General features: G+C 40.3%; 1 protein-coding gene across 2 annotated transcripts in view; it reads right to left on the reverse strand.

Annotated features, from left to right (window-relative positions):
* PPP1R1C (protein phosphatase 1 regulatory inhibitor subunit 1C) overlaps positions 1-27,168 on the reverse strand; it is an 84,183-nt gene that overhangs the window by 31,925 nt on the left and 25,090 nt on the right. The window contains exons 3-4 of one of the 2 annotated variants that reach the window (XM_054044363.1): positions 14,758-14,795; positions 11,145-11,205 (exon numbers count right to left, since the gene is read on the reverse strand). In XM_054044363.1, coding sequence (XP_053900338.1) covers positions 11,145-11,205; positions 14,758-14,795 — 99 coding nt within the window. Of the gene's footprint in view, positions 1-11,133; positions 11,206-14,757; positions 14,796-27,168 lie in introns of both variants that reach the window. The other variant, XM_054044364.1, reaches the window with a different exon arrangement.

Here is a 27,168-nt window from a genome sequence, read left to right on the forward strand (position 1 = left end):
AAAAATACATTAAAAGGGGTAATTAAATCAACTATTTTCCTGCAGTTTTTAATGAAACCATGCAAACCTGTCACACTAACCAGTGCTGTGTATAGAGGAATAAAACCTGAGCTGCCATAAAACTCAAAGAGGGACAATGGAGCCAAAGTCACCTTCTGACTCTGCGTAAAGAGATTAATTTTGGGTTGTTGGTGGCTAATGGCAATGATGACTCAGCAAACAAAAAGAGCAACTCTATAGGCTTGATCCGGAAGTTAGTGGGAATTTTTGCATTGACTTCAATTGCTTTTGGATCAAATCCTATGGTAGTTTCTTGGGCGGGAGCATCAGAGCAAATGAAGAATTCCTATTGTCCTGACCCTCTAGCATATCAACACAGGTTAGCCATAATTTGACCCATCGTTGGTGAAGTCTGTATAGCGCTTTGGGATCTTGTAGAATGGAAGGGCTTTTTGGTGTTTAAATGGCTGGTAGTACTGATAACGATAGACTGTAGATAACAGAGATAGGTGAACTCTGGTGAGTCTGGGGTTTGTGAACACCTCACACAATATTTCCTGTCATTTAAACCCAGGTTTCCTTTCGGGGATGACTCGTACAAAGCCACACCCATTTCTCTATGTAAAGGGAAGCCTAGCTGGGTGCAGAGTCAGGTGTGGGGATGAGCAGTCACACATAGCAGCCCTAAGACTGTACATGTGCTCTTTTCATTCTACATTGGTAAGATGCACCGAGGGAGCATTACTGCATGGGTAAGTGCAGTCTGCCATCTGCACTGGCAACTTAAAGTCTCTTCCCACAGATGTCCCTACCCATATGGGAACACCATTACCACCTATGACTTCTCTGTGGTTCAAGAGGAGGAGGAAGAATGTCCCATGTGGTTCCCAATGGCCCCCTTTCCTCTGCCCACAGGCAGGAGCGTGAAGATACCCTAAAGACTCACATTCCCACTTGCTTCCCTTTCCTGGGAAGGGCAAATTTAGATCTCCCAATATAGCTCCTGGATCACTTTAGCTCTCCCTGATTTGGATTTAGAGAGGCAGGGAGGGGTGGAGAACAATACTTCTCCTCTCCCTTTGGTTCCTGGCAGACCCTGAGCCCATGACAAAGGGAAATGAAGATCCTTCCTTGCTTTGCTATACTGTGAGATCCTACAGGGAGAAGAGTGGATTGGCAGATGTGGGGAGCAGGACCCAAGCAATACTGGGTCATTCAGTGGGACCAACAGGACCCAAACAGGGGCATTTCAATAGGAGCTAGGCCCCTAAATACTATTAAAAATCTGGCCCATGGTTACCTGTAGTACGGTCACCATCTCCAGAGCACCACTCATGGCATGAGGTAGCTGTGCAGGCACACTACCCTCAGCACCCTCTTAGGTCTCCCAGAGACTTTCCACAATCCAAAGTATTTAAAACAAGATACCTAGGGTCTAATTTATTGAATCGTTATATCAGTTTCTGGTGGAAGACCCAATCCCTTCCCTCTTGGCTACATAATTACGCTGGGCTTGCGCTCAGTTTCTCCTTAATCCCTTTAAATTGCCCTCCATCAGTTCCAACCAGACTGGCAACACAGTCTTTTAAGAAACAAAACTCAAAACAAAACCTTCATAATAAAATCCTTTGCTTGAGGGCTTCTCTGCTCTTGTGTGATTTTCCAGCCTTCCTCCACAGGTTGGAGGTCAGGTCACCCCATCTCAGTCCTTCCTCCCCTGACCTGTCCCCTCTAGTGTGTCCCCTGCCTTTCTACTTCCTGCAGGTCCTCCAGCTCTGTCCTCTGCTTCACCCAAAGTCTCTCCCAGGCATCTCCGTTATCTACCCCAGAAGCCTGATTGGGTCACATGACCATCTGCCTTTTCCTACCTGTCAAGGAAAGTTGGTGATGTCACAGGTGGGGCTGAGACTCATCTCTTCTTAAGGGCCAGCCACCCTGTGACTTTGCCATATTGGATCAGACCTATGGTCCACTTAGTCCAGAACCCTCTCTCTGGCTGCCAGTATCCTGTTCATCACAGGAAGATGCAAACCTGCGGATGTGAGCAGACAGGGCTCAAGAATGAAGGGAGTAGATGTGGGGGGGATCAGGACTGGTGTGTATGTGAGTGTAGAGAGTGGGAGCGGCATGCAGAGTCAGGAGAAGAGGGCCCAGGAGTGAGTGAGGTGTGTGGAGTGTGTGGGAGGGTGCTGGTTGGGGGAGATAGGCAGGAGTGTAAGTGGAGTTGGGCAAATACATTTAATAAATAAATAAATCAGTAAACAATAATAATTAATAAAAATCAGTGGACTTTTTAACATAGAGGACCAGATCCTTATCAGATGTAAATCCATACAGGTCTTCTGAAGTCAAGGGAGCTATTATGTCATCTGAGGATTTGGCCCATGCTATGAGTGGGTTTGAAATTTGACAAAACAATTTCACCCTTCCCTGTTTGCAGTATATTATTCATTATTGGTAGTATTATGAGTTAGGAAGGGGAAGTGGTGGATATATCAAAAGAATGATGTGTCGCGATAAAGTCAAACTATAACATGCTGAAAATATTCAGGTAAAACACAATTTGGTGCAACAGGAACAGTGTCTTCAGCGTCTGAATTGCTAAACATATAAACTACGGTATTAGCACTGAATTAGCAACCGTCAAAGGAGAGGCGAAAAAAAGAGAGACATTTTCGACAGCAAAATGGAAAATGTCTCTTGACATCCATTAAGCACAGTAATATAATACTAACGAGGATAGCGTACGGAACTGTTATCTGGTCTGCTGTCTGATTCACTCTGCAGATATCTTCTTAAATCAATAGCACTCACATTGATTTTTCCATCATACTGCATTCCAGTAAAAAGCAAAAAACAAAACCTCACAACCTAGGATGAGTCAGCTATTTCCTACCCTAGAGGCTCTTTGATGCTCTTTCATTTAGGAAAAAATATCCAGAAGAAGCCAAAATATACACAAATATTTGCAAATAATGAACCTGTCAGTTGTACCATCATATAATTTTGGAATTTGTCACAACTCACAAACCAGCATGTTGCAATTTACAGACTACAGTGGGTACAGTGGAGCCAATTACTGGACAGAGCCAAAATCCACAGAAGCCATACTGGAAAAGCTGTGTAGTGCAATTTAGGTACCTGCTGCAGGCAGCAAGTGAGGCCCCACTTAACCGTCATGAGCTGGATGTAGTCCATGATGATCCCAACACATCAGCACTGGTAGGTGGGCCCTTTGGGCTCCTGCAACTTCTGCTATAGTTTAACCAGGATGCTGCATGGCCTATTGATCACAAGTTACTGTTGCCTGAGGTACCTTTTGCTTACCATCTTTTTAATCTAATAAATTAACAATATGTTTTAATTTGGTATCACAAAGGACAACTTAATTTACTGTATGCAGTGTAGTTGTAGCCGTGGCAGTCCCAGGATGTCAGAGAGACAAGGTAGGTGAGGTAATATCTTTTATTAGACCAATTTCTGTTGGTCTTTTCACAAAGCGATCACTCGGTATCTGACCTATCAGTCCTCATCCTTAAAGGAAACCTGCCGAATACTTTCAAAGCCTGGAAGCTTAAATTAATAACTCTGCTAGACACTGACAATCATGGACTGAACAGAGACACTGGATTTATGACTTATTACTACAATCTGTAACCCACTAACCCCTCTTTTTGTCCTACGACTTCAGAGGTGTTAACCATCTTGAATGGTCTCTAAAAATATGTGTTAACTACATCTGCTAAACAATCTTTTCCATTTTGCATTTAGCTGTGGCACCTGGAGTACCTTTCCCAGACTGAAGAAGAGCTCTGTGTGGCTTGAAAGCTAGTGTCTCCCTCACCAACCGATGTTGGTCCAGTAAAAGATACTACCTCATCCATCTTGTCTCAACTTAATTTACTCTTGTTTTCTCTCCCTTCAACTGCAGCCCTAAATGCCCACTCCATTAAATGTCATGAAATCAGTACATCAGTAATCTCTCTCTGTCTTGGAATTTCATATTCATTTCAAGAAACTTGCTAGAGATACACTGAGGGGCTTGCAAAAAAAAAAAAAAAAAAAAATAGCCCAAGGAAACAAGTTAGAGGTCTTGAGTCAGACTTAAGTATAAATCTTCTTGGGTTCTTCTCTGTTGTTTCTTTAGGACACTTTTCTATTGAAGACACAAGATAAATCCTACTCTCCATTACAATATATCTTTCTCACAGTACCTCAGTGTCTACTGCTGCACTGTGCTTCCAGCCTTTGCACTCATATGTTTGCATAATTATTGTGGGCTTGGGGTTATCTGAGAAGTCAATGTTAAAACGCCAGTGCAATATAGCAAATGGTAGTGTTTATTGCTCTTTTCCAGTAGCAGTGCTATTTTAAGGCTTGGGGAAGGAACTGAGATTTATTACTATCCTCATCTCAGAATGTGAAGGTACAGAATGTATTCCTGTCCCATCTCCCAAGATTATTCATTAATAACAGCAATAGAGAATATAGAGCAGACTGTGTCCAGCGGCCTTTTGTGGGTAGTCCAGCATCCAAAATCTCATTCTCTTTTGCATTGTGAAGTAGATTTTCTAAGTCAATTGGAGAACAAATTAATAAACTGGTCCCAGTGGAAAGCAAAACGTGCAAATGTTTTGAGAGTAATTTATAGTTATGGGCCCTAATATTATCAACACGTTGCTAAAAAGGATCTTTAACAGCTTCTAAAACAGAACAATCTAAATTATTCCTAGCTCTTTACAGAATTCTGCCTTTCATAGGCCTATGTATTTCAATATCCATTTTTATTATACTTCTTTGCTTTTTACTCCCTTTGCCGATACTAAATAACACGCATGTTGTCATAACAAATGAACAGAGGAAGACATGAATGGATTTGTGTCATCTGAGTTTTCCTATTAGTGGCAAATATTAAGCAAGTTGGGTCATATTTTGTCATCATATACACCATTGTAAATCTGGAGTAATCTAGGCTACATGGGCTTGGAGTGGTTGATTGAAGTGTGAAGCAAGGGAGGCTTTGAGCAGGGGCAACTGCTTTGAGCCAGCAGCCTTATAAAAAGGCAGCCAATGGTGAACCTACTGAGCAGCGAACAGAGGAGAAGTAAACAGAGGGAGTTTGCCTGAGAGGTCACCTAGGGAGAGTTTCCACAGAGAATTTGAATTCAGGCTTTTGGGAACAGTAAATACATTGTCTGATCAGGCTCTTGATACATTACAAGGAAGAAAATATGGATAGTGAGGGATTAGCTGTTGTGACCTGCACAGGATGTGCCATGTTTGTCTTTCTCCTGGAGGATACAAGCGACTGGGTCTGTACAAAGCAGGTCTCTGTACTGGAAGAAAGGTTAAAGGACTGGAGGTTCAAGTCTCGACTCTGCATTGCATGAGAGAAAATGAAGACTTCCTGGACAGAAGTCAGGAATTGGTACTCTGGGTAGAGCGTGCCAAAAAATCAGAGAGGGCAGTGCAGGGGGAACTGAAGAACTGGGAAGAAAATTGGCAGCCCATGACCTCCAGAAGAAGGAAGAAGAGAATCAGTATACCCACAACACAGATAGACGTAAGCACCTGCATTCAGGCTCTCTGCACAGGTACTACTGCTGAGAGTGCCTTGGAAGAGTCATCTGAGGCTAGGGGTCAGAAGGAGACTGTCAACCGGATGGCATAGGATGCGTTGTCCTAGGAATGGGAGTTCCATGACCACCACTCCCAAGAGGAGGAGACAGGTAGTGGTGGTCAGGGACTCCCTCCTACGAGGGACAGAGTCATCAATCTGCCGTCCGGACCAGGAATCCTGAGAAGTGTGCTGCTTGCTTGGAGCTAGAATTCAGAATGTGATGGAGAGTCTGCCAAGACTCATCAAACCCTCATACCACTACCGCTTCCTACTTATCCACAGGAGCACCAACAAGACTGCCAAGAGTGACCGTGAACGGATCACTACAGATTACATGGTTCTGAGAAGAAGGAGAATTTGGGGCACAAGTGGTATTCTCATCCATGCTCCCTGTTGAAGGAAAAGGCCTGGGAAGGGACTATTAAATCGTGGAAGTAAAAGCATGACTACACAGGTGGCACTGGTGAGAGGGCTTTGGTGTCTTCAACAATGAGCTAATGTTCCAGGAAAGAGGATTACTGTGCTGGGATGGGATCTATCTATCAAATACTGGGAAGGGCATCTTTGGACATTGTCTGGATAACCTGATAAGAAGAGCTATAAACTAGGTCTTATGGAGGATGGTGACAAAAATCCATCCAATGTGCATCTAGGCTCAAGCAATGAAGTCAAGGGGAAGGGGCTAAATTCTGGAAAAGGGACTAGGAACCACAACTTAATTAAAGAGGCAAGAAGAAAAACAACAAGACAGTAAAATAGTCATGGTATATGAAGACAATTATGACTTAATATGACTACTTCCATGATTGAAGTACCAGCACTGAGGGATATAGTTTGTTCCAGAAGGATAAGTATGGGGAAAAAGGAGGAGGCATCATGCTGTATGTCAAGAATGTAAACACTTGCTCTCAGGTCCAAGAGGAAGTGAGTAGTAGACCTACTGAGAGTTTAGGGTGAGGATAAAAAGAGAAAATAGTAGTAGCGATGTTATGGTGGAGAGGTTTCAGAGTAGCAGCCGTGTTAATCTGTATCTGCAAAAAGAACAGGAGTACTTGTGGCACCTTAGAGACTAACAAATTTATTAGAGCATAAGCTTTCGTGGACTGCAGCCCACTTCTTCATATGCATCCGAAGAAGTGGGCTGCAGACCACGAAAGCTTATGCTCTAATAAATTTGTTAGTCTCTAAGGTGCCACAAGTACTCCTGTTCTTGTTATGGTGGAGGTCTATTATAGACCACCAAATCAAGAAAAGGAAGTGAATGGGGCATTCAAAAGCAGGTAACAAGATTAGCTAACACACATAAGCTAGTATTAATGGGGAAATTTAATTTCTCCGATATCTGTTGGAAGACTATTACAGCAAAGCATAATTTGTGCTGCAAGTTCTCAGCTTGTGTAGGGGACAATTTTCTGATTCAGAAAGTTGAGGAAACAACAGGGGGTCATCCATTTTGGATCTGGTGTTGACCAACAGGGATAAATTAATGCAAATGTGAAGGTAGTCAGGAACTTGGGAGGAAGTGATCATGATCTGATGGAATTCAAGATCCTATGGAAAAGAGGACATGAAACAGCAGAACAAGGACATTGGACTTCAGAAAGGTGGATTTCAACCAACTCAGAGAAATAGTAGGCATGGAAAGACCAATTAGGAAGAAAAGGAGTCGAAGGGGGCTGGCAGTTCCTAAAAGATGTAATATTAGAGGCTCAACATCAAGCAATTCCTATGCAGAGGAAAGATAAGAGCCACAGGAGGCCAATGTGGCTGCAAAAGTAGCTTTTTAGCTATCTAAAAACCTAAAGGGATACATACAGGAAATGGAAGGAGGGGCATGTCACCAAGGAAGTATACATGGGAATAACGCAAGCGTGTTGGGACAAAATCCGAAAAGCCAAGACAAAGAATGAGTTACAGCTGGCAAGAAATGTTAGACACAACAAGAAGGGGTTCTACAAATATGTCAGACAAAAACGAAAGATCATTGATGGTGTAGGCCTGCTGCTCAATGAAGAAGATGAGCTGGTAACAGAAGATGATAGGAAGGCAGAGCTGCTCAATGCCTACTTTGCTTCAGTCTTCTCACAAGAAATAATACGTGACCGGATCACTAGTGAAGTTACCATAGGCAATAAAGAGGAAGGGATGCAGATCAGGATAAGTAAAACAACAAATCAGAGATTGTCTGACTAATTTGAACAAATTCAAGTCAACAGGGCCTGATGCTATTCACCCCAGAGTGCTGAAGGAATTAGCTGAAGAAATCTCAGAGCCACCGGCAATAATATTTGCAAACTCATGTATGACAGGAGAAGTCCTGGAAGGAGAAGGGCTAATGGAGTGCCCGTCTTTAAAAAGGGGGGAAAGGAGGAGTTGGGGAAGTAAAGACCAGTCAACCTGACCTCAATACCTGGGAAGCTATTAGAGCAATGTATAAAACATTCAATTTGGGATGAAGAAAGGGTAATCATTGGCAGCCAGCATGGATTTACAAATCATACCAAACCAGTTTGATTTCCATCTTTGACAGAGTAACTGGTTTGGTGGATGGGGGGGAATGCAGTGGACCTAATATACTTGGACTTTAGCAAGTCTTTTGACATAGTCTCACATGACATTCTGATAAGTAAGCTGGAGAAATGCAGGCTCTGTGGAACTACCATTACATGGATACATAATTGGTTAAACAACCACAAACAAATAACTATCAATGGAATGGTATCAGATTGGAGGGAGGTCTCAAGTGGGGTTGCACAGGGATCTGTTTTGAGTCTGGTGTTATTTAACATCTTTATTAATGACCTGGATGTAGGAATAGAGAGCATGCTGATCAAATTTGCAAATGACACAAAGCTCAGGGGAGCGGGGGGAGGAGGTTGCAAACACTTTGGAGGATAGAGCTAAAATTCAAAGGGATCTTGATAAATTGGAGAGTTGGGCTATAGACAATAAAATGAAATTCAATAAATATAAATGTAAGGTGCTACACTTAGGGGAAAAAAAACCAAATGCACAAATACAGAATGGGGGATAACTGGTTTGGCAGCAGCATTGCTGAGAAGGATCTGGGAGTTGTGGTGGATCACAACCTCAACAAGAGTCAACGGTGCGATGCTGTTGCAAAAAAAAAAAAAAAAAGGCAAATGCAATTTTAGGTTGCATTAATAGAGGCATAGCGTGCAAGTCACGGGAGGTGATAGTACTGCTCTACTTGGCACTGGTTAGGCCGCAGCTAATTTTGGTCACCAATATATAGAAAGGATGTGAAGAAACTTGAAAGGATCCAGAGGCAAGCAACAAAGATGATCAAAGGGACAGAATGCAAGCCATATGAGCAAAGGCTGAAGAACTTGAAAAGAGGAGTTTGGAAAAGAGGTGATTAAGGGGGAACATGATAGCAGTATTCAAATACTTGAAAGGTTGCCATAAAAAAGATGGAGAAAAGTTGTTCATTGTTGCCACAGAGGGCAGGACAAGAGGCAATGGGTTCAAAGTACAGCAAAGCAGATGTAGATTAAATCTCAGGAAAAAGTTCCTAACTGTAAGAACAATAGAACCATGGAACAGGGAGTTCATGGAAGTTCCTTCAGTAGAGGTTTTCAAAAGGAGGTTGGATAACCATCTGTCTTTGGATGGTTGAGACACAACAAATCCTGCATCTTGGGAGGAGGTTAGACTAGATGGCTCTTGCAGTCCCATGGTTCTATGATTCTATGCTGCCCCACTGTTTGGACTATTCTGGTGTGAAGAGCAGTACAGTTTCAACTCCCCTGTTTGAACATTGGGTGCATGAACTAAAAGATTCTTGGTTCACATTAAAGTAATTCATTTACTTGATAAGTTGTTCAGGTTCACAGTGATGTGACTGGGAGCAGTATCTGGTCTGTAGTATCTAGGGATAACTTTGTGGCCGTGTGGTATTTTGCTTTGTTTTATTTACAAACCATTTCAGCCCAGCTGTGAGCTCTTCTACCTCAGAGAAAACCATATAATTTTTAACTAGAAAATCTGTCACTCTGCAGTGAGGATCTCAATAGAAATTAGCCATTCCTACATCTATCCTAAAGAACGAGTAAGCAACTCTAGTTTCTAAATGAACCTGATACCCCAAGAGAATATTAAAGCTTGTGGGCCTATGACAACCAAGATCATCATGAGGAAATACAGAAATTGAACTTTTGCATACACCCAGAACTTTTTTACACAGCTTTTAGTTTGAACTTAGTGTACAGCAAGACAATGTGAGGTTAATAGACATTATTCCCATACCAAGACTGTTTCTTTTAGAGAATCAATATAATTGGATAGAGCAATATATTTCTAATATCCAGTAAATGAAATTTTAACCCATAGCAGTAAATAATTACCCCCAACGTGGTACATAATTCCCATGCACATGGGTAATATCATTATAGCTACTACTGTGAGCAGAGCTGGAGATTTCAAATTATGGAACAAGTTATGTGTACCTGGGTTATAGGCTAAACTACCATATTATAGTATGGGGTATTTCATAATTATTTAGTAGCTTTATAGGAAATAGTGCTAACTTAAAGTCATTCTACTTCTTTACTATGTGATCACTTACATTTATTAGAAGCAATAGTAGTTGAGGACACTCAGCACCTGGCAGGAGACATTTTCTACCTTGCAAGAATGGACCCTTGCCTGCACTATGAAAATGACCCAGTGCTGGCAATAAGTGTCAATCAAAGGTAAAAGTGAGTTCTGAACATACTTAGCTGCAAATGTGGCCAAGGACAAACACTGTTCAGCATCATTTCAGAAACCATGGCTAAGTTCATGAGTCCCGATCACTACTACCACTCGTGTTGCTCATATTCAGGTCCAAATTCTGAAAATCTCTAAGGACCAGATCCTTAAAGGTATTTAGGGTTAACTTCACTTGAAATCAATGGGAGTTAGACACCTAAATATATTAGAGGATCTGGGCCAAACCCCTCCCAGGAGATGCTGAGAATTCTCAATTCCTCATGATATCAGCCTAAGAGCTCTATACCTCATAGGATCAGATCGTCAGTGTGCAGCTTTGGCCTTCCATCCTTTTAGCAGATGCCCAAAAGGCAAGATACAACACCAAGGAATGCTCTAAATAAGAATGAGTGAACTGTATGAGCCAGATCCTGCAAACACTTACTCATGCAAGTAGTTCCATTTAAAGCATAAGTACTGGTCTGAACGATTGGGATCTAAGCATGTGTTACCACAGGCTGGTGATAGCATTTAGAAGTTGAGAAGTAATGACTGCTTTATACCAGTGCTGCTAGGATACCTCAAGAGGAAAAAGTGGAGAGAAATTAATTCAAAGTATGAAAATGCATAGATAAGATGCACAGGTAGATAAGAATTAAAGCAACCAACCATTCCTGGGTTGAGTTATCCATGGGCAAATGTACTCATTGTTTATCTAGTTGTTGATTTTTATTCTAGAGAGATGGTGGAAAATCAGTGGGCAGAAACAAAACATGCATTAGCATAACAAGAAACAGTACCTGAACAGTACCTTTGATGGCAGGAGGAGCGTACACACTCTGCTTCCTCTGCTTAGGGGAGGCATTCTGTGACTAGGAATAAGAGAAAGAGGTTAAATAAACATAGAAGGAAAGTGTCAAACCATGTCAGACCATTTCCTGGGGAGGTGGGGGGAATCAAGTCTGCTAGTTATCAGTTATTCAGTCTTTCTACATTGCCTCTTTTCCCAACATGGCTTGTATTGTTCACATAGCCCTGTTTTCCCTCTGAGTTCCTATTAGTTCTGCTTCAGTCAGTGGTAGACAATCCAGATAATTATTATTTAGTATGGTGGTGTGATTATTCCGGATATGCTTCATGTGTGTTACAGTAATATTTCATGTAGCACGCCCTCTTGAATAAGGCATTTGCACTTCTAATAGAGAAATATCCATGTTACTTGGAAAACAAACTGGGAGATTTGCAATTTTGGGAACACTTTTTTTGCCTTGTGGAATATATATTGTTCCCCTTTCACCTGATCGCAGCCAACCCTACAGTAGATATGGGTCTGAAGTAACCCCCAGAATCTGAATACATACCCACCTACATCTACAAACTTTGTAGCCTTTGTTGCTATCCAGAACTAAAGCACCTTTACACCGTACAATTGCTCAGAATTCACAAAGGTAACTGTATCAATGGTAAGAGTTCTTCATAAAGAAGGCATGTTGTATGAATCAGATCCCAGTTCCTGGGATACCACCTACCTATATGAAAAGCCATGATTAGATACAAAGAGTTGTGTCTAAGACCTTGTCTACACTTACCGACTGGCACTGCTGCAATTGATGCAGCGGGTGTTGATTTAGCGGGTCTAGTGAAGACCCACTAAATCAATAGCAGAGCACTCTCTGGTCGACTCCAGTACTCCATCTCTACGAGAAGAATAAGGGAAGTTGATGGGAGAGCACCTTCGGTCTACACAACATGGTGTAGACACTGCGGTAAGTCGGCCTAAGCCACATAACTTGGGTCAACTTACCGCGGTAGTATAGACAAGGCCTCAGGCAGTTCTTTTGGTTCTTGGGTAAAATAAGCCCAACTTTGTTTTAAAACAAGCCTGGATATAAAGAAGTGTTTTTCAGCATTAAAATAAAGTATCATATACAACTAACATTCCGTATAAAATTGCTACCCATATGGGAAATATAAATTTACATGAATTGAAAGAATGAAAGGTTTATTTTCATCATCATTCAGTAAAAGACATAGTGCAACCAAATAAATAAATAGTAGAAGTGATAATCCAAAAGAAAAAAGCCTCCAAAAAAGTAATGTTCACATGTTCAATTCTAGAATAATTAAAGAAATACTGACATTCATAAAAGTGCACAATCAAACTGACGAGACCTCTTTTTTTCCAACCGATTGTCACTGGGTGACTGGGCAACAAAATGGCAGATGAAATTCTGTGTTGAGAAATGCAAAGTAATGCACATTGGAAAATATAATCCCAATTATACATACAGAATGATGGGGTCCAAATTAGCTGTTACCCCTCAAGAAATATCTTGGAGTCATTTTGGATAGTTCTCTGAAAACATCCACTCAATGTGCAGTGGAAGTAAAAAAATCTAACAGTATGATAGGAACCTTTAGGAAAGGGATAGATAAAAACACAGTAAATATGATAATGCCACCATATAAATCCATGGTATGTCCACATCTTGAATACTGTGTGCAGTTCTGGTTGTATCATCTCAAAAAAGATAAATTAGAATTGGAAAAGGTACAGAGAAGGGCAACAAAAATGATTAGGGGTATGGAACAACTTCCATATGAGGAGAAATTTAAAAGATTGGGACTCTTCATCTTGGAAAAAAGACAACTAAGGGGCAATATGATAGATGTCTCTAAAATCATGAATGTAGTGAAGAAAATGCATAAGGAAGTATTATTTACCCCTTCACATAACACAAGAATCAGAGGTCATGCAATGAAATTATTAGGCAGCAGATTTAAAACAAACAAAAGAAAGTATTTCTTCACACAATGCACAGTCAAACTCATTGCCGGGAATGTTGTGAAGGATAAAAGTATAACTGGATTAAAAAAATAATTAGATAAGTTAATGGAGGATAGGTCCAGCAATGGCTATTAGCCAAGAAAATCAGGGATGCAATCCCATGCTTTGGATTTCCTTAAGCCTCTGACTGCTAGAAGCTGGGACTGGACAACAGGGGATGGCTCACTCAATAGTTGTCCTATTTTGTTCATCCCTTCTGAATCATCTGGCATTGGCCACTGTTGGAAGACAGGATACTGGGCTAGAAGGACCATTGGTCTGACCCAGTATGGCTGTTCTTATGTTCTTATTGAAACTCTCCTAAAATAATAAATAGTTTAAACATTCAAATTATATGCTTTTAGTTGGGCTTGATGTAAGGGAATTCTGCTGACACATTTAAGTTTGGTACAACACTAAGGCCTTGTCTACACTCAAAGGTTGTACTATACCAGTATCTAACTAATATGTAACTATACCTGAATAGCTAAAGCTATTGTGTGGATGTAATTATACAGGTATAAAAGTGTCTATAACCATCTATTTTATTCTGTATGGGAAGGGGACTAAGCTATACTGGTATAAGCCCCCTTTAAATGGCATAACTACATCTATATTAGGAGTTGTACAAGGTATAATAGTTTCAAAAAATGTCACATCACTGACCAAAACAATTATAGAGGTACAAAAACTGGGTAGACAAGGCCTAAGAGAACTATTCTTTCATCTTATCAATTTCCTATTGTATTTTATCATAGTGATGCAATGGAAATTCATCATTTTCTTAAATATTCACTTGAAAGGCCTCTTTATGTTTCTCTGCGTATTTGAGATTAGTACACTGTCAGTGTATTTTCTAACAGATCTAGTCTTTCAACAGACATTAATTTAAGTTGGCTCTTAGGAAAAACACTTTCACATAAATATGGCTAATACTATTATCCTATTGTATCATAATGGATGGAAAGATGCTGTTTATGAATAAAACATTTGTTGTATTCAAAGAGAGCTATTGACACTCAGTGTGTGACAAGCCGTTGATCCTCACCACAGCAAGGCTTCAGAAGTCTGTGTTTGGATCTAAGTCTGAAACAATACTGCCCATTGCTATTTAAAGCAGTGCTTGCCTCCTTAAAACACCAGACCAAGAGAAAGAGATTGAAGGGAGGTGGGAGAGTTTGGGGAGAGAGATATGGGACTGGGGGAACTAACCTTAGACTTCATTGCAAACGTAATACTTGAGCTAACATCCACTGAAGTCAATGGAAAGATTAATTGATTTCAGTGAGCACTAGTTCTGGCCTTCATACAGAATTAGAAAGGAAGCTTGCAATCCCTAATCTCCCATGTACTCCTGAATGACGTTTGTTGAGCTCATTAACCTGAATAGAGACAAATGGAGAAATTGACCAGAACTAAAGGAGCAACAGGTATTTGTACAAAGCCATTTATCTAGAAGCTTCATCCATTAAAAGCTGTGTCAGTTACGGAAGCCAGATAATATAAACAATTGTATAAACCAGCAAAACAAGAATTAATATATTTCAAAATGGTTGTTAAACAATAGCCCACTATTTAAAAAATGTAACTAACTTACTTCTCCTTGTGAGTTGTTCTTTCTCTTCTCATCTATTTCTATAAAAGGGAAAAGATTCAATTAGAGAAAAGGGAGTACCAAAAACTTGTTTTTTCCAGGGTAAATATTGTGGACTGTATTCTGATCTCAATAGTATTTCCACTGTAAATAAGGAATAACTCCACTGATTTACAAGTTTCACCTAGCCTTTGTCTGTCCTGTAGGTCAAAGAGATCAACACCCTCTAAACATATAAGTGCTTTGGCCAGATTTCCAGAAGTACTCGGCACTCAACAGCTCCTGTTCAGAACAATAGGCGATGATGAGCTCTTTTGAAAATCTGTCCCTTAGATTGCAAGCCCTTGGGACAGGAACTTCACCTTCTTTTATGTTTGCAAAACACCTAGTAGTTTATGGGTACAAATAGAAACTAATTAATAATCATTCATACCAGCTACAAGCTGTTAAATTGTTAATATAACAGCAAAATGACATCACTGAAGAGTACCATATAATTATACATAAAATTAGCAAGTCTAAATATAATTATTTCTAAATTTACAGTTTAAAAGTTTCATGATAGCACACTGGTTTAGGGTCAGAAGTGACCACAGAGTGTTTCTTGTTATTACATAGTGCTGTTGGTTAATTTACATGGTATACACGGTCTCCATCAATGACCTAAATTTAGTACTTCTAAAGAAAGTAAATACCTCCTATAATTTATCTGTTACACTGTACAATGCTGTGCCTGGAATAGGAGGACAATTGCATCCTAACACCTAGTTGCAATCAATTGGTCAAAAAGTAAGTCGTCAATCCTCAAGGATGATTCGCCAATTACTACACTATCTACTGGACAAGACCTTTGATGCCACATAATTATAGAGCTCTAAAATAAAGTGACATTAAAATATAGTGCTACAAATCTCTCACCAAAAAGACACATGGGCCCCACCCTAAGATCTTCCATCCTAAGATGCCCCTGCGCACTTCCCACTAAAGTCTGGTGAATTTGTGCATGCGTACCTGAAGAGAAAATAGGGCCCAGTGAGAGAGAGATTATTGTATCAGAGCCAGGAAGAATATATTTAATTAATTTATTTATAGTGTATTCTATGGTGCTCATCTCTTTGGTATCTGAGAACCGCACAAACATTAACTGATTAATTGCAATTCCTCCACATATGACTGCATAAGACATGCATTAAAAGTACTGATATTCCACTGTATAAAGGGTGAATTAAAACAGGCCCTAAATATTAGAGTTCATTACTAAAGAAGGGGGCAGCCTTGGGCCAGCAGATAGGGTGCTAGGCTTAGGCTTAGAGTCATGGGGCCTGTTCCTGCCATTGGCCGGTTGTGTAACCTGGGTACGTTATTTTTCAGTTAACTATCTATAAAATGGGGATAGTGATATTTACACTTCTTCGTAAAGCACTTGGAGAGCTAAAGATTGAATCACTAAATAGGAAATCATTAATGTGGATAAGAGAGACATTTGATTTCAATGGGAATTGAGAGTGTCAAGGATTTTCATGATCAGGACCCCATGTTTCATTTTGAGCTGGAGTTTGAATTAATCCAAAGCTCAGAACAAAGGTCAGTGAAAGCTGAGTTTAGTGACATTCCATCTTAAATCTGCTCAGGGTTGTGAATTTTGCAACAAAACTTGAGCTGAACCTTGGGCTGGGAACAAAACCTGCAATCAGTAAAATTTTGTCTGGTTTCAAGTTTCATTACCTAAGGTTTGCACAGCTCTACTCAACAGAGCCTGCACTTTCGCCGTTCTTTTCAGCAGGGTCACATTACACCTATCAGCAATGGACATTGCTGCTAAACCAGCCTGTTCACCTTACTCACAGTAGCACTTACACTGAAGTCAGTGACATGAACAGGATTTGACCATGTGTGGGTTTAGAAAAAGCCACTTAAGTTGCTCTAATGCAATCAGCACCAAATATCCAGCATCGCACCTCTGTGAAAATCTGGGAATGAACAAAATCCATTCAATTATTTTTTAATTAAGTCACTGAAATCATATGACTGATTGGGTTTGCAATTTCAGTAGAGTGGGGAGATCAGGAAACAGAAAGGAGATGATCCAGCTTAGAGCTAAAGGAGACAGGCTTGGAGCAGCAGTTACAAACAGTGCATTCAATGAGTTGAGAGGTGAAGGGAAGAAAGAAGAGGGAGCAATGGTTGGAGAGGCAGTGGTGATGGAGATTAGTTGCCAGGAGGAGTTGAGATCAATGGGACAGATGGACAGTTTGGTGGAAGAGAGTAGACCATAAACTTTAGCTTTTGTGTAAGGGAGAAAGAAGGGGGGGAGAAGTTACAATGGATCTGGTCAATCTCAGTCAGTGAGATTGTACTCAGAGAGGAAGGATGGGGCAGAAGGTATTATGGGGATGCTGAAGGTATAGGAAAGAGGCTGGAGTTGTGGGTGAAAGAATCAATGCAGCTGGAGAAATGGAGCTGTTTGGCAAGGAATATGGAAGATCTGAAGAAGGGGAAAACAAATGTATAGTAGAGGGACGAGCGGATAAGGCCTGGTCAACATGCAGCCTGATGTCCACATTGTCCCAGGATTTCCCACAAATGTGTTCAGCTGCATGACACTAGGAGCAGAGGAAGTGGACAGTGAGAGTGAGCCAGGGGTGAAAGGATGGATTTTTTTGGTGAGAAAGAACAGCAAAGAGTGGAGAGTGAAGTGGAGTGAACAGACAACTGAAGGCTATCTACATGGGGAAATTAACCAGCAGAAGTATACCCGTGTAATTATAGTGCTATAGTTATACCTACATGGAGACAGTTTGATTTAAGAATGAGTGCCTTTTTCCTAGTTAGCTTGTGTTGCTTTGAAAGCAGTAAGAAGCGGTATTGGGAAGAAGGCACTTGTCGTCCCGATTGAGAGTGTCTACATGGTGAATTTTACTGGTATAACTATAGTGGTACAATTATGCTGGTATAGTCCTGTCAGGAAATTCCCCCATACAGAAAAGACCTGAGTCATTAGAGAAATGGAAGAAAAGGCAAGCAGGAAGGGGAAGAGTATGATCTTTGTGAACTAACTGAACCAGGCATCTCTGTCTCCTTAATAAAAAGCCAAGTGAATGACAGAATTCAATATATTGTGGGTTGTTATGGTGACTTGGTATTAATTGCTAAATCCCCATGAACTCAGTTAAGAATGGGTAGCTTGATATCATTACTAAATTGCTCTTTGGGTGCTATCTCCCCTTGAGAGAGTTCAAGGAATGATTTAAAACAAGTCATAAATATTGGAGCTGATTAATAATGAAAGGAGAAATCCTGGCCCCACTGAGGTTAATGACAAAACTACAGTGGGGCCAGGATTTCACCCAAGGTCTGTTATGATTATACAGAAAAAGAGACATTTATTTGGACTCACATTTAATACCCTGACAATTACCTCATTAAGAATGAAAATTATTTTGGCCAGGCTTTTATGAATTGAAATTCAGGCTATAATTTCCCTTACAGATTTCATCACACTCTGTTATTTGTAAGTATTTTTTGTGTCACTCCATGTTCTTCCATCATACAACTATACATCATTTTATTACATTTTAAATCTGAACATATGGCATTTTTCCATACTGGATTTTAATGTGGCATATTAGAAACGGATTTGGATAGCTGGGAACAGACTTGTATGTACCCAAGATATTTTAAAGCAGATGCACTCGAAATTAGTGGTGAAGGTTTGATTTGATTTTACCACACCTGTGCTGAAGAAAGGTGGGAAAAGTTTGTCGACTCTTAATAACATTTGAAGCTCAAGGGATTCTAAATCCATGTGAATTAAGTAAAGCTCAGTCTCTGGCAGAGTAAACAAAGACTTCAAATATAGGGCTTCCCTTTGCTCAGTGGTTTCAGACAGAGCAGTGCTCCATTTTTATAAACCCAGGGCTCAAACCTGAAGCCCTGGGATGGGCACTTTTATCAGTCTATCTACATAAATAACAGTCTTACATGAGGCCTGATCCTGAAGTGAAATTCATGGAGGTAGATCTCTGCACTTTGTGGAGCTCCATTGAAATCAAGGAGGGTCCAACCAGATGCAGGAGTCTGGCTGCCCAGATCCCATTTCAGGATCAGAGTCTTGCTCATTGCAAACTCCCACTCACTTTCACTGGCATTTGAGGGAAAGGTGCAAGATTTGGCCCAGTGACATTTCTGCAAAATGGAGGGAGACACATTCTTTTACTGAAAGTCTTCAGTGCAGATCAATTTATAATGCTTGTTAGCACAGACATATCCTCATACCCACATCAGCATGCAGTTAGTTGAGTTACACCAGAGTCACCCTGTTATAAAAGAAGTCAGAAGCTGGCCATGCTTTGGGTGGCAGTCAGAACTACCACAGCTCTATTTGATTATCAGTTTCCCAGCAAATCCCTATTAGTTTTGCAAAGAAATATGACCATATTGTGCAGAGAGCAATGTGGTCTCTTTAGAATGAGAATGGAGACAGGAAACATGAGCATTACACATCTGCCTCCCTTCCCTCTTCTCCCATCGGATAGACTTAATGCACTCACGGCAACTGTGCAGGGCATGAGGTGACATATTTTAAATGACTTGGCCTCTGATCTCACCAGTGGCCTTCCCAATGGAGTCATCCTGTAAAATCATATCTCATCAGACTAAGTAATCTGCTTCCTCCTCCAGTCCTAAGAACAAATAAAAACCTCTGCTCCAGTTTTCAGTTGGGCACAGGGAAGGCAGAACAGGTTGCAGAGAGCAGTTGCCAGCACAGAAAAAGCTCGGTGAGTGGCAGGTATAATTGCTGAGAAATGTGTGTGCGTGCTCAGAAAAAACCCTGCAGTTCACTCTACTCCACTAGGAGGCACAATTGGGTCACACTAGACTCTCCCAGCAACCTTGCCCCTTGCAATATTCCTGTACAACAAAGGATCAATTTCTGCCCTGGGTTCAGCCTGGGCAGCCCAACTGTTTATAAAATAGCAGAGAGGAAGGATAAATTTGCTGTTATGACACTGGACAGGGACTCAGGAGTTGAGCTGGTTTCACTGGTTCACCCCCAGTGAAAAAATTTCATATTTCAAAAATTTTCATTTAATTTTGGTTGGGTTCATTTGTTTTACTTTGGAGATTAAAATCGTACTCTCTTACTTTTTTAATTTCAACACCCTTTTCCCATTAGAAAAAGGAAAGGCGTGAAAGAGTGAAATGAAGTGGAAAATAAAGCACTTTTAGGCTGAAAAACAAAACCTTTCACTTTTGGGCTGAATTCTGTTTTGTTTTGTTTTTTGTTTTCACTAAAAGGTCAAAATTGTCCACAGGAAAATTTTCTGAGCAGCTCCAATCGTCTGTCTGTTTGCTTCTGAAGCAGCTGCATTCCTACTGCACTACCCCTCCATTTTGGTCTTGGCTTTTCCCTTTTCACTGTCCATGCAGTGAGAAGTGCCTGTATACACTACTTCTGCAAGAGAAGACACAGTGGAGCTAAACAAAGTGATGGAGCCCCAGGGAAATGGGTCTGGATAGCTGATGGCTGGTTTGGGTGCACCATGGATATGGTGCAATGGTCTGGAGCATCCCTCAAGCCCCTTTTACACGCACATCCCTCCACTGCCACATGGACAAGAGGCTCAGCCACCAGTCTGTGGTGCCGTCCTTCGATCCTCCTCCAGATATGCCCGCTTTTCAATAGGGCTGGGAGAATCATCAGCTGGAGGGTTTCTGGCTTCTTTGCAATGCCGGTGCTAGCCCATTGGGGGTCCTCAGCAGAAATACTCCCTCCCCCATATACACACACAACACATACTAATAATTAATAGGGGCCCCCCTTGAGCTGCTCAGAGCCCTAAGCAATTGTATAGTCTGCTTATGCCTAGTGCCGGCTCTGCTACTTTGTGACACTGGAACAAGCAAAGCAGGTGGAACAGAGCCAGGAATCTGGCTTATTATGTGAAACGTTACATTGGAAGGGATTTTAAAGCTTAAACTAGAGAGAAATCAAAGGTTACCGCTCCTGGAAACTCGTTCAACCAGTTTTTGTTTCATTAATATTCACATGTCAAAATTTCTTTCTAGCAAAATAATGCCATGTCTATCAGCAAATATGAATTGGTTATTTTTATGTGAAATAAATGGACCAAATGCTGATGTCTGTGAATTTGACTTGTGCTGAAATTTTATCATTTTCTTAGGTGGAAAAAAAAAAGATTCAGTTCTTCTTAGTTCTGTATGTCAACATGACCATCTTGGGGTGTGAATGAGGCAAAGGAAACTTTTTTCACTAGGTACATGGAAGGCCTTGATTCAGGCACTCAGTGGACATGCTCTGTTTGGATTTTCTGTGTAACTTTATGAAAGTCCCTTAGGCCCATGTTTTCAGAAAACTGCATCTGCAATTGTGCACCTAAATTGTACAGACAATAGCTGCAGTTAAACATATAATCTCAGTAACTGCATGAGCAAATGACTAGTTTCTGACATAATTGGTAATTTCTTGTGCCATCTATGGGAGCAGATGAATGTGCAATTTTCGGAAAATGTTCGCTTTCCTTTGTGTGCCTCATTTTCCTCCTCAATGAGTGATACCTACCTACCTGTTTCGAAGGGATATTATGCAGCTACATTAACTGGTGTTCAGAAAGCATTTCAGATGGAATGTAGCTTAGAAATTCAATGTCTTAGTATTATTTATTTTCTGCCCCCCCTCTATTTTCCACACAACAAAAAAATCAAGCCAATTTCAAAAACGTTACATTCTCTGCTTTTAACCTGCAGTGAGGATTTTCCATACTGCTCTAACCACTTCTCAAGCTATCTTGTTGCGTGACTGAGCTAAGAAATTGAAAAATATCTAGTCAGGCAAACATGTGAAACACTTTGACAAAGTGAATTGTCTGGTTTCCTTTTGTCTATGTCTCTCCAGGAAAACTCTACTGCTGAGGCGTATGTAATTTCATTTAATTACTAAGAAATACGGCAAATCCTGCTGAGCATTAGTGTGTGCCTCTGTAAACCTCTGCACTGAAAAAGTGCCTCATTAAACTACAGTATCCCAGCTGCCAGGGTAAGTGTAGCTGGAGGCAGTTTTTTCCGCCTTTATTCTAGGGCTGACAAGAGAGTAAGTATTTTACAGTTCCACTGCATTTCATACTCTAATCAGCATCTAAATTATTGCTTGGTCTTACAGGGAACCCTAATAACACGATCTGTACAGGAAATATTAATAAAAAATATAGGGTAGAAGCACCAGCCCACGCCATTCTTCCCTTGCTTCTTCTACAATGTGCTGTTGGTAGGTTAGTAGCATATGAAACCTACTGTAGCGTGTTGAGTCAGGCACCTTCACCAATGGAGCTCCTGGAATTTAGGCTAGGATAGACTGAATGGATCAATGCCTTGTGTGCACAAGGGATTTCTAGAGCATAATAATGTTAATCTGAGAGAACAGAGTAAGTAACACAGTGGCACAGTTGGCTGATTAATGCTAAGAACTAAGTCACCCATTTTGCCTGTCATTTTTAGGCCTTTATCCTGCAAAGAGCTTGACTTGTATGAACACTTACGCCTGTACTGAGCCCCGCTGGAACCAATGAGATTCCGCAAGGATTTATCACTTTCCAGGGTCAGGGCCTTAATCAGTATTGCTTTAATAAATTGAATAAAGTATATCACTGTTTGTGGCCTTTAAAAAAGTCATGACACTAGAATCTAATACAAAGTTACATGCCATGGATTTTCTAAGCTAGTGACAAGGCTGCCTGTTCTAAAATAAATAATAATAAATATTCCTTATGTATTAGGTACCAAGGCCTCTGAATGCCTTACTTAAAATAAAAATAGTTACAACATACTTAATGACTCAAATTAAATCCAGGCACTGCTGTAAAGTAATGTATTTAAACTAGACCCCTACTCCTGAACCCACAGACATCTACCTGTGTTTTACAGAATTTACTACTTGTAGGAGAGGATTCTCCAGCTTTATGTCAATGTAACTTCAATGGGGTTGATTTCAGCATAAAACTGAAATACCCCAGTTACCGGCCCACAGAGAATTACACTCTTTCTACACAGTTTTTACCATATTATAGAATTCTACGCCAGGGATAGAATTCTCTCTTCAATAATTTCGGATGGTCCAAAAGCCGATTGAAAAAATGTACAATTTTCTATTAAATTCTGTAAGACTTTTCCATAAGGCAAAAACTGTTGGGACCTGCAGGAAGAGCTGCAATGTAATGGTGCTAGCACACTCCTTGAATACTGAGGAAGAGACCTCCATTGAAAGTCTGACATAAGCTACTGTGGAGGGCTGCACAGGGGCAGGCCAGGGGATGGACCCTTGAATCTGAGTTGGCACAGATCAAGTGGCATGGAGGGGCTCTGCATTGCGATCTCATGCCCTAATCCCAGGCTGGAGGCTAGATTTCATCTCCCTAGTCTACCTGCACTTCTCCATCATATAGCCTGATGACTCAGGCTGTATGTGAGAGAAATGGATGTGCCCTGGTGTATTGTTAATTTAGCTCTAATATTTACATATTACTCTGCACAACAGACACCAGCCCAAACACAGTTGGCTGAAGTGTCCCCAAACCTAATCAACCTCAGCACAGCCCCACTTTGTACAGCATATAACTCCAGAACCTCCTGGCTTTTTATCCCTGCCAGGTGGTTTCTAAGACCCATTAACACCAGGAATGCCATAGGTCAAATGGATCAGCTGGTTGCCCATTTAAAAGCTTTACCTCCAGATAAATTAGCCTGATCATGTTTGCCTAGTTCTGCATTTCCGGCATCAGTGATTAAGGAGTAAACATTAGCAGTGCCAACCAGGAGCAACCATGCTCTTTGTTAGAATAAATCCCATCTAATAGCAATTTTTAAAATGAACTTTAAAACAAAAAAATACAATAGAGCCATTTCCTCTAGACATGCTAGTGTCTGCTGCAAAGACAGCCCCATGGGAGCGAGTCTCACTACAAAATCTGGTAGGAGTGCTGGCTGCATAAGAGGGGCAGCAATACCTAGCGACCCATAATAATTCTGATGACTGCATAATAATTCTGGACATGAAACGAAACCCTCTTTCATAATTTACAAGGATCAACATTCCCCTAAGACGTACATACTGAGACTGTAATTTTCCTCAAGGGAATATGGAGCCATCTTAAATCTCAAAAGTAAATCTTGATGCATTTATTTATAAAATGAGACCCTCAGAAAGAAGTCATAGTGTCTGGTTCACCACTGTGTTATTCCAGCTCTATTTTAGCGTAGCTCATGGAAATCAATGGAGTTACACTGGCATAAAACTGGAATATCACAGTGGTGAATCAGGCCCACAGTTTACCCCCCCACACACACACACAGATGACTTATTATAATAGGTACAAAAATGTCATCTTCTTTCTGTGCTTTTTGTTGTCATCTTCTAATTCCTCCCCAGATGGGCCAAACTTTGATCTGTTACACTGGAGTAAATCCAGGATAATTCCCATAATCAGTGGAATTACCTCAGATTTCTTCTGGTGTAACTAAAATGAGCATTTGACCCTGGGCTTTTTCACTCTCCTCTCCACTTCTTTATGTTTTGCCATCTACTTAATGCCACCCCAAGAGTCTACCTACCATCCTGGACACTCTAGATTGTACTCTACAGCATAGGCACAACTTCTGTGTTTTACCTATTTTACTAACCACTTTGTACATTAAGAGTTTCTTAAAAATGCACAGTCAGGAAGCACGCACACATACATGCATTGGTACAGGAAAGACCTTGCTTTGCACTGAACTTATGTTGAGCAATCCCTACTGGCGTTGGCGAGCATATACTCATACAAGTAGTCCTAGTGATATACCTCATTCAGTCCCTCTAGAGGTGGGAGGCTTGGAATCCTAAACATGGAGAGAAATGGTGATATAACAGTGAGAATCTTCTGGTGGTCTCTCTTGCCCACTTTGTGACCCCCTCTGCTGGTAATCCAACTCTTCCCTTGTTAATCTCTTTAAACTGATAGGCCAGCCTTTTACCAAATGTTTCTATGTGGTAGGATCAGGGTTTCACCCCCTCTATCTGCTCATTGTTTTAAATATAAGTTTTTTAATTTACTTTAGATCAGAGGGGGAAGAGCTAGATTTTGGCTCTCAAGTAGAGGAGAGCAAGGGGCAACATTTTTTAGTCTCTGCTCAAAACAGCAGAAAGTTTGTTTTAAGGATTATTAAGACTCTGAACACTGGGGTCATAGAGTCCTCTAGGATGCTTAACAGATGTGCATCAGAATTGGAGTTAGTCAAAAAAAATTGAAATGGCAACAAAAATTGTAATAAAAATTTCTCACAAAAAATGGCAAAAACAATTGATGGAATGTTTTCAGTTTTATTTTTGCCAATTTTTGGTCAGCTCTAATTACAATAGAATGAGCCTCATTCAGAAAGACTGTTGGCAAAGCTTGTATCTTTAGAAGATTTTTCAAATATAAGAGCAGTCTCCTGACATAAAGTCACTAATCAGTCATATGGGAGTAATTACAGGCTTGGTAATTCTTATGAGAGGAAGAGTTCGACTTGGGGGGTGATGGGAGACACTATTTTAAAATAAATCTCCTGTTGTAATAATTGATGTAGAGATTGGCTTTAAGTCACAATGTAAACATTGCTAATTTGAACTTAAGGCCTCTTAGCACCACAATCTCCCTCTGTGTGAAATAAAGGGAATTGCCTTTCAGTTAGCAAGTGATAAATGAGTGAAACTGGAATAAGTGAAAGTGTTTTTCTTTTCATGTCTCTAACTGTCATGCTGTGTGCAGGATACAGTTTAAAATGTCTTACTAGCAGAAAAATTATCTCGGCTAAATAATTCATTGAAACATCAGGCATAATTTAGAGAGAAACTTCCTCCCACAGAATTTGCAATTGGTCAAGTAAAGAGAATTCTTCAGACTTACAGAAGGGAGAAGTCCATGAGAAAACCACAAGATGTCACTGTGTACAGAAGGTGCATTTCAATGTCTAACAGAGAGTTGCTGTATAGCTGTCTAATTATTTCATTCTGAAAGAATATCAGTTTAGAGACAAACACATTTTTCCTGTTTCCAACACAACAAAAGTTAAGTTTAATCATAGCCCCTCAATGTTTCACATATGCCAACTCCATACCAACGTCTATTGCATCTTGAATTCCTAGAAAAGCTTAAGAAAGAGACTGGCACTTAAGGCCTGCATCAGCAAAACAAAAACAAACAAACAAGAATTCTCTGCTCCCTGCCCATGTGAGGGGAGCAAGAAATATAAACATATAAATATAAATGAAATCTTGGCTTCCCCAAAGTCAATGGAAGCTTTGCTATTGACTCCAATAGTCAGGATTTCATCCAGTGTAAGGAAGTGTTTTGTGTCCCATGTGCTGGATAACAACACATAAGGACTTCATGCTTGTAAAATGAAACTGGCTCTTTCTTTAGAGAACTGTTTACAGGGATGCTTCAATTGCAGCTATATGCTCACAGAATGACTTCCTTCCTCCGTCCCTAGACCCTTCCATTCTACAGCCTGTGCTGCTCCCTCCAAGTTCCGTGCAGGTTGCTACAGAAAAGTCCCTAGACCTACAGAAGTGCAAGGATTCCATTTCCCTAGATTCATCCATATGAGTTTTATATGTATGGAATTTAAAATGTTTCTTTAAGGGGCATTGTAGCATTTAGTTAATCAAGCTAGCTCATTGGCAGAACACCTTGTAGATATATAATGGGTGTGCTTATTTTTAAATTTATTTTTTCACCGCCTAGATTAAATCACATTTTTGTAAGAAGTTCTGTCCAACTCTTCATATACAATATTAAGGTACAGCTCTGATTAAAAATATTGTGCATGCCACAACATTTATATCTGAAGATGGAATATAGCCAGCAACTGTTACTGTTAATTTCCTTCTAACTTTGTGTTGGACGGAAAATCCCTTTGATGTTTTAATGTTTTTTTACAGAGTTCTGATCTCTCCACCCTGGACACTCTGTTCTAGAATCTGAATGCTAGATAAACCTTAAAGATACCTAAACTTTGCACTAAATTAATGGATTAGCAGATGTGTGGACTTGTCATTTCAAGTTTTTCCTCTGGGATATATTTATTATGTGGTTTTGTACATGCCCTTTTAGAAGAAGGATTTATTCCTAACCTTTTATTCATCTATTATTCTCGTTCACTGAATCATTTCATTACTGATCTTTGTAAAGCATAATGTATATGGTACTAAACATACAGTAAAACACATTAGAGCTATAGCTCCATAAATAAGGTTATGTTTCTTCCTATCTATATCTAATCTAAATATTTAGGGACAGATTTTTCCACCTTTACTCACATTGATTAGGACTTTATTCCACAACTAGTCCTACTGATTTCACTGCTTGGACTTGATGC

This window comes from Malaclemys terrapin, chromosome 11, assembly GCF_027887155.1.
Source record: "Malaclemys terrapin pileata isolate rMalTer1 chromosome 11, rMalTer1.hap1, whole genome shotgun sequence".
NCBI classification, from domain to species: Eukaryota; Metazoa; Chordata; order Testudines; family Emydidae; genus Malaclemys; species Malaclemys terrapin.